We start from the raw sequence: 8469 nt of genomic DNA, 5'->3' as shown, positions 1-8469 counted from the left end.
GAATGTATGTCCATTGCATACTCATTCACAAAACTGCCAAACTAATAGGTTTCTCTCCATTCTGTCAAGTTCTGTTAGCTTTCAATGGTGGTTACTTTGCAGATTCTCAGCACGGTGGCACAGTGGTTAGCACTGCTGCCTTGCAGCTCCAGAGACCCAGGTTCAAATCCTGACTTGGATTACTCTCTGTGTGGAGTTAGTATATTCTCCCCATGTCTGCATGGATTTCCTCTGGGTGCTCTGGTTTTCTCCCACTGTTCAAAGATGTGCAGGTTAGGTGGATTGGCTATGCTAAATTGTCTCTTAATGTTAGGGGATTAGCTGGAGTAAATGCGTAAGGTTATGGGGTTATCCCACCTGGGTGGGATTGTGTTGGTGCAGGTTAGATGGGTCGAATGGCCACCTTCTATTCTGTGATTCTAAATTTTCTCATGACAATCCTGTTTTTTTCATTCTTGCTCCCACTTTGATCAGCTTTCCCACTTTCTGGGAACCGCCTTGCTGCTGGTTTTCCAATTGTTACTTCATACAGCGCTGACATAATTCTGACCAAAGCTGTGTTGCATCTGAGGAGTGCTCAAGCTGTCCCAGCATGCATTTCCACTGCCATCTTGACTCGCTCCTCCTTACTCATTCTCTGACCATTAGCAAACGATTTCTCCGACAACTGGCAGTGGAACTGAGTGCATATATCTACGCTTACATTTAGTTTTGTTGAGAGGTGCTGATTGCTTGAGTTACTTGCGAGTGGGTGGACAGTGGCTTTTTTTGGATGCTTCATTAGGGGACACATGTGACCCAAAGAAAACAATAGTTCCATTAAGATATCGCAAAGAAAAGATTTGTATTTATTTAGCATATTTTATGACTTCAGCAAGTCCAAAATTACAACAGTACAGCTGTAATGCAGGGAAATGCAGCTAGCTCAGTTTTGCATTAGGAGAGGAAACATAAATCTACTTTTTATGTTGACCGAGGGATAAATATTGGCCTCTCCTCAACTTCCCTGCTCTTCTTCAAGTAGTACCTTAGAATGTTATACTTCCACTTGAGAGGGCAGATATCATCTTGGTTTTATCTCTCAGCTGAAAGGTGCCACCTTCAGCAGTGCAGGACTTCCTCAGTAGGTCACAGGAGTCTATGAAAGAAAAATAGGAATTCCAGAACTTAGGGCCTTAGAAGCTGATGGCATAGCTGCCAGTGATGAAGTAATTAAAATTGGGAATGTGCAAGATGTCAGAACTGGAGGAGAACAGACATCATGAAGAGTTGTAGGACTGGAGGAGGTTACAGAGATTGGGAGGAGGTGCAAGACCATGGTTTTGAAAACAGTGACGAAATTTTAAAATTGAGCAATGGCATTTTATAGCCAGCTGGATCTTATGGTCCACTAATAGCACACCGCCACCACGGGTTTCGCAACAGTAAGGGGTGAATTCAATGGGAAACCTCCTTGACAACATCAGGGCTAGGAGATCCTGCCAGTGGCCACTGATAAGTTGCCCTCTGCCTCCACAAAAATCCCATCTGAGGTGTTTTATTCTTTCACGAGATGTGGGCATCACAAGCAAGGGCATTTGTTACCCTTCCCTAATTGCCCTTGACATGAATGGCTTGCTAGGCCATTTCAGAGGGCAGTTAAGAGTCAACCATTTTGCTGTGAATCTGGAGTCACAAGTAGGCCAGACAATGGAAGGATGACAGTTTTCCTTCCGTAAAGGACACTACTGAATCAGGTGGATTTTTATGTTAATCAACAGTGGTTTCATGGTTATCTGAAGACTGTTAATTCCAACATTTGTCATGGTGTGATTCAAACTCAGATCCAAGGAGTGTTACCCTGGGTGTCTGCAATACAAGTCATAGAGTCATTGGCTGGAATTTTACCATCCCGCCCATCATGGGAGTCACATCATGGAAAGACCCGTTGACCTTGGGTGGGGTTTTAGGCTTCGGGATGAGCGAAGCTATAAAATCCTGCCCGTTGAGGTTTACATGATGTGGAGATGCCAGCGTTGAACTGGGTAAGCACAGTAAGAAGTCTCAGAACACCAGATTAAAGTTAAAGTCAGAACTCCCACTCCCACAAACGGGAAACCCCGAAAGCTAGCGGCGTTTACTACCAAATAAACCTGTTGGACTTTAACCTGGTGTTGTAGAGGTTTTCAGCAGTGGGACGGCACAGTGGCACGGTTGTTAGCACTGCTGCCTCATAGTGCCAGGGACCCAGATTCAATTCCAGCCTCAGGTCACTGTCTGTGTGGAGTTTGCACTTTCTTCCCTGTCTGTGTAGGTTTTCTCCAGGTGGTCGGTTTGCTCCCACAGTCCAAAGATGTGTGGATTAGATTTATTGGCCATGATAAATTGACCTTAATGTCAGGGGGATTAGCAGGGTAAATGAGGGTTATGGGAATACGGCCTGGGTTGGATTGTGGTCAGTACAGACTCGACGGGCTAAACCATCTTGTTCTGTACTGTTTGGATTCTATGATTCTATGAAAAAGGCCCTTCTGCCCATCATGTCTGTGTCAGTCAAAGGCAAAACACCCAGCTATTCTAATCCCATTTTTCAGCACTTGGTTCATATCCTTGTATGCCTTGGCATCTCAAGTGCACATCTAAACTCTTCTTAAATGTTATTAGGGTCTCTGCCTCCATCACCCTTTCAGATAGCGAGTTCCGGACTCCTGGCACTCTCTGGGTGAAAATATTTTTCCTCACATCCCCTCTAAATCTCCTGCCGCTTACCTTAAGTCATTGCTGGCTGGTCAGCTACCATGTCAACTCACTCAGTATCCACCTGGGACAGACTTCAGAATTTATGCTGAGATTAAATAAAATTCCAAGTGTCTATTGCAGATTTTATTTTCAAAAAGCGCCCTTGTTCGTAAAAACCCACTTAATGTGTTTACATTCCTTCAATGACATTGTCTCCTAAAACAAACATTTCATCTAGTTGCATAATCCTTCATGAAACAACATTGCAATTCACAGCTTTCCTTCAAAGAATCTATTACCACTGGCAGCAATCAGCCAAACTGTGAACTGGCAAAGATTGAGCATAGGGAAATCAGTCAGGCAGCTCTGATCCACTAATACTAACTTGAAAGCTGACAGAGTGAAATAGCAAGCAATATTCTCTTTTAACACAATAAGAAGTCTGACAACACCAGGTTTAAGTCCAACCAGTTTATTTGATAGTAAACTCACAAACTCTTTTAACACTCTTTTAACACTCCAGACAGTTTCTTCAGAGTTAAAAGTCTGGAATTTAAAATAGTTTGACAGCTCCTCTTGACAGTTCATCTTGACACTTCCAATGAGCTTCATAGTTCCATTAGGCACTTATTATGCTGATTCCTGCCTACCGTTACCATATCAGCAGATGTTACTACTGAATAAGTCAAATCTCAGAGTGAAACCTTGCTTGATAGATTCTAGCTTTAGTTTTTTTAAAGAAACCATAGAGGTAAGTTACTGAATAAATTCACAGGAATTTGCAGATTAACATTTAACAAAAAAAAATTAAATATGAAAATTGAGCTATATTACATCAAGCAAAAAGATTAAAAAGGTATTAATATAAATGCAAGAAAATGATTCAAATATTCAAGATTTCTTCACCCCAGCAATATATTTACAGACACATAGAAATTCAGAAAAAAAAACAATTTACCACATTTATCTTACACTTGAATGTAAGTGTAAAGTACATGTGGACAAATTTGCGAATTATGATCAGGCATGCCACAATAAATGACACATGCAGCCAAAGCAGCTTCTATGGATTTTTCAAGAACCCATCCAGTTGCATGTAATACTGTGAGCCACCCGGTCTCCCTGAAACTTTGGGGGCAATCTTACCAAACAAATTCTAAGTATCAAACAAATATGAAAATGGGAGAATTTTAGAATTTTTTTTGGTGAGGCCACAAATGAAATCTTACACCAGTTAATACAAAAAATGGTGCACAACCTGATCCCTGCCAGGAGGGGGAGAAGCCTACGCTTGCCAGAAAGTAGATTACTCACACTAAAGAGTGCCTTCATGCGTGCACAGATCTTTTTATTCTGCGCAATAAAACAGAATGATGTGTCAGTTACTGCTCGCACCCTCCCCCACTCCATCAGATATTGCCCAATCCCCTCCGATTGCTAGCATCCCTGGCCAATCAAGTCCCCACACCCCTGGATATCAACCCCCCCTTGCCCAGTTGATCACTGCCTTGGCCAATCAGCAATTGCAGAGTGCGCAGCTGCCCCTCTCCACCATCCCCCAAACCCCCACCTCCAAGCCAATCCCTGCTTGCAGAATGCATAACTTCCCCCACCCTCCTCCCATCCAACTCCACCCGATCGTGGTTCTGCCCCTCCCCTTAGGCCCAGCTCCCATCATGGCCCCGCTCCTTGACACTGCCAGTGCCCGATAGGCAGTGCCAGGCTGACAGTGCCAGTGGCATAGCCTAAGAGGCACTGCATCCCTTCCCTCGACCAATGAGGAGACCTCAATGGTCTCCTATCTTACTGGCAAGACCATCACGCCAATTCCGTATTGATGGGGGCTATAAATGGTCCTCATCGATGAGGACCTTTAAGGCAAGTGAGCTCGCGATCGCTTACATGAGGCTGATCACACCTGAAATCTGGGGCCAGTAACATTGCCAGAGATGAGAAACTGGGCATGAACCTGATCTTTTGTCTTTCGTGTGACCTTACTGGCTCAGCCTGCCCATCGATCGGCATGACGAGCTGATAAGATCAACCCCTCTATCTTTCTTATGTATTTGAAGGTCAGACCTTGAAATTTCCTCCAAAACATTGCCCCTACTCAGACGGTTTCAGTAAGGGTTACCCTCCAGGGTTTTGGTTTTGATTTCTGCGATTCCTTTTCTCTGGATCTCTGCTCACACTCAAGTTTCACCTTCCAAACACATTTTAAGATGTTAAGTCATGCCAAGAAGAACAGCCAAAGGATACCTTTGCCCTAATGGCCCACAGCACAGAGTCACCAACATTCAGCTGTCCTTTTAGATCTACAAGGCTTCTCTCAAGCCTGCTTAGCTTGAAATCGGCTCCCCAAGCTCTTCCTTTAACTAGGAGCCTTTTTCTCTGCTACTGTCATTCATTTTGATTCAGTGGGATCTATCTTAAATCCCTGTCTTTGTCCCTGTCTGGTTTGGGTCCGTCTTCTTGATTTGAGACGGTACCCCTGTCCTCCTCCCCATGTCCTTCCCTCTGGGACACCTCTCGAATGGCACTCCAGTTCATGTCACCTTACCTGTTTCACACCGTTTCACTTTGTTACTTCCTTTTCTTCTGCACATGTGAACAATTCCTGGCCCAAAGATGTGAAAATGGACAAACTGCACATGTGTGGTTCTTTCCTAGCCAACGCATGCACAGAAGTCCTAAGGACAAACTGGAACTGTAGTTCCCAAAGTACAACTCTGATTTAAACTTAATCTTTTCTCCTGTTCTCCTTTTTGTTTCATTCCAATACTTTTAGCAATCACAAGTGGCACCAAACCTGTCCCAAAGGGCACCCTACCTTCCCCAAGGTGTCCTGCGACCATTCCAAAGAGATACCTTATCTCTCCAAACTATCAAAACAAACGCACAACCACTCCCCACCCCCCCAGGTTTAATCTTATTTATTTACAAATTAGAGGCTTGATAGAATGCCACATATTCAAACTTGCTGATAGCTAAGCCTTGTAAGCAGTGCAGATGAAAGCATACAATTATAAGGAACTACTAATGGATTAAATGACTAGGCAAAACTGGGGCAAATAAAGCTAATTGAAGCCTTTGGAACTTCAAAGGTTAGAATTGGGTTATTTCTCACAGTGAAAAGCTAGAAATAGTGGGGGTTGAAAGACACTTGGGAGTCCAGGTACATCGATTATTAAAATGTCATGAATAGGTACAGAAAATAATCAAAAAGATTAATGGAATGCTGGGCTTTATGTCCAGAGGACTAGAATGCAAGGGATTACACAATTGGTCTAGTCAAACCACATGTGGAGTAGCATCAGCAGTTCCAGTCATCACATAGGAAGAACGTAATTAAGATACTTGGAGAGAGCATCGTGTAGATTTACCATAGGTGCTAAATTCTGATGGAAGATTACACAAACTAATGTGGCATTCCTTGCATCTTAGAAGGCCCAATCATTTACTCAAGGTTGTCAAGCTATTCATGAGAACAGAAAGAGTAGATAGAGAGAAACTATTTCTACCTGTTGGGAAGGGTAGGACTAAGGGACATAGTAAAAAATTTAGAGAGACTTTACATAAGTAAAAGTAGGGAACACATTTACATGCACAGTGTGGTAGAAATTTGGAACTATCTTCCATAAACAGTATTTGAAGTCAGACCATTTGTTAAATTTATAACTGTGATCGTTCAATTCCTGTTTAGCAATAGTAGTTAGGGATATGTAGCAAAGATGAGTATATAGAATTAGGCTGCCATGATCTCATGTGGAACAGACTCAAAGGGTGATATGGCCTATTCCTGTCCTATAATTGTTTTATTTGGTTAAGAGGAGAAAAGGATTAGTAGAAAAAATGTTAACCAACAAATTTGGTGGGAGAGAAAATCAGATTTTACTTTGGTGAGGCAGTTGTTTCACTGATGGATCCTATGCTAACATCATTGTCCTACCAGAAAATCTGTTCCAAATAAGTTTTGTGTGCCTATACATGGATCTTTAGCCATTTGGTGCAAAGATCACGACAGTTCAACCTCAGTTAAAAAACAGCTTTAATATGTATATGAACAGATAAATATTGAACCGAGATCAAAAATGTTGTTTCAAAAGCATTGTTTATTGATCTGTCTAATGCATTTGTTTCTGAATATTCATAATTTACAAAAACATTCACAACGAGTTACAATTCACCTGTCAATATATGTAGAAATATAAAATTAATTTTGGAGAATGTAATAGCTTAACAGCTGAATGCTTTTTGAGCAATTGGTAAGACGTGCATCAACCATAACATTTAAGTGAGCAACAACTTAACAAAAATGTATTTTTCCACATTATAAAGAAGCAATGTTGTCCTTTAACCATGGGTTTAAGAGAGTTGAGTCTTTCAGTTCTTTTTCATTTCTTTCCTTGAAAACAAACATGAAAAGGGAATGAGCTACAGTTGCTTTTAAAATCAAAGCAAAGACAGTTTCAACATTCAAGTTCAGTAAATTGATTACTTCAGCTTTTTCCTTCAGTTGTCATGGCTTGTTCTTGGTGAACATGCTTTAAAATAATGTAAATAGTAAGGTAAGATGTGTTGATCCCATGCCTTACAACACTGATATATGGTAAAATATTCCCCATGCTCGATATGGTAAAATATTCCCCATGCTCTTTAAAAACAATACTGATATAGAAGAGAGGAAGTTCTAGAGTGTCCTGCCAGCACTTCTACATTAGTTCAAGTTTCATTTGTGTTTTTCATTTGGTAAATATATTTGACAAAAATGAATAATTGGTAAAGTTTTGCATTTTAGCATATTCAAATTTATAGGATTTTCTTAGACAAATAAAATTAACACATCACAGCTTATTATTTTCAAAAAAGATATTCATGCACTTAATAGTGAAATAAAAATTTGTACATAGACAGAAATAACCTATTTACTTACTTCAGAAAACCAATGATAATCCTCTGCACCCAATTCTCATTTGAATTTGCACAAATTTTTCGGCCTTTTACTGTATAAAATCTGTAAAGAATTATTTTTAAAAGAGCCATGGTTAAATTGTTAGATTGCTGTATATGTTGTGTATTTTTAAATATATTTACAAAGCAGAAGGATAACTTTAAAACATCTTTCTCTCTTTAACAAGTTGCACTTACATGACTGCATTGATGGTGCAGAGTTCATTTGCAAACTGCCTCACATAGCCTGTAATGAGTCTCGAAGGTATGGGTTTCTTTGAGTATGAAAGACAGCAATCTACTGGAGACTGGGCATCTGTGTTTTAAAAAAAAGGACAATAATGAGAAAGATTGGTTAGAAAAGAAATGACTTGTCAACATAAAACAGGTGCTATGATTTCAGGTGAAAGATTAACAAAAAGAGTAGCACATAGTCACCTGCAAATGGGGATGTGCCCATCATATTGAGCATGAACAGTCCCATTAACGTCGCCAGGGTCAGATTCCTGCAGGTGTAGACTGCCTGAGTCATTTTAGCAATTTATCGCAACAAGTGTCAGCACGCAGGAGACCGTACAGCTGATCTGATTTGAGGAGATTGCAATCTGCTTTTATATCATTCTCTCACAGCATCTTGGGGAAATTTATGAAAAGGAATTTTCTTCAAGAGAACTGAAGTGACGTAAAGCTCCAACCAGAAAGGATTTCCGATTCATTTTCATCCTCCCACAACACAGTCATGATCACCTTTTATCAGCCCTACCCCCCATCAAAAAAAAATGTTTTCAGACCATGAACAGG

General features: G+C 40.8%; 1 protein-coding gene across 1 annotated transcript; it reads right to left on the bottom strand.

Annotated features, from left to right (window-relative positions):
* Window positions 1–6812: 6812 nt before the first annotated feature.
* On the bottom strand, window positions 6813–8263 carry LOC145341427 (C-C motif chemokine 20-like). The gene is made up of 4 exons (XM_080186371.1): window positions 8107–8263; window positions 7867–7984; window positions 7652–7732; window positions 6813–7123 (listed from the first exon to the last, which is right to left on the bottom strand). Exons 1-4 carry the CDS (start codon window positions 8198–8200, stop codon window positions 7102–7104), a joined length of 315 nt encoding a protein of 104 aa, XP_080042497.1. The 5' UTR covers window positions 8201–8263; the 3' UTR covers window positions 6813–7101.
* Between the last annotated feature and the right edge of the window lie 206 nt (window positions 8264–8469).

The sequence above is a fragment of the Carcharhinus amblyrhynchos genome, chromosome 3, assembly GCF_965287045.1.
Source record: "Carcharhinus amblyrhynchos chromosome 3, sCarAmb.v2.hapA, whole genome shotgun sequence".
NCBI lineage: Eukaryota > Metazoa > Chordata > Chondrichthyes > Carcharhiniformes > Carcharhinidae > Carcharhinus > Carcharhinus amblyrhynchos.
Note: the sequence above shows the minus strand (reverse complement) of the source record. Positions and strands in the feature narration are given on the sequence as shown.

Bases quoted from the DNA above. Each gene is read 5' to 3' on its own strand.
- LOC145341427 (XM_080186371.1), bottom strand. From the start codon at position 8,200: ATGACTCAGGCAGTCTACACCTGCAGGAATCTGACCCTGGCGACGTTA. The intron at 7,733-7,866 runs GTAAGTGCAACT...AATTCTTTACAG, and splicing joins TGCACCATCAATGCAGTCAT to ATTTTATACAGTAAAAGGCC. The intron at 7,124-7,651 runs GTAAGTAAATAG...TTTGTTTTCAAG, and splicing joins ATTATCATTGGTTTTCTGAA to GAAAGAAATGAAAAAGAACT.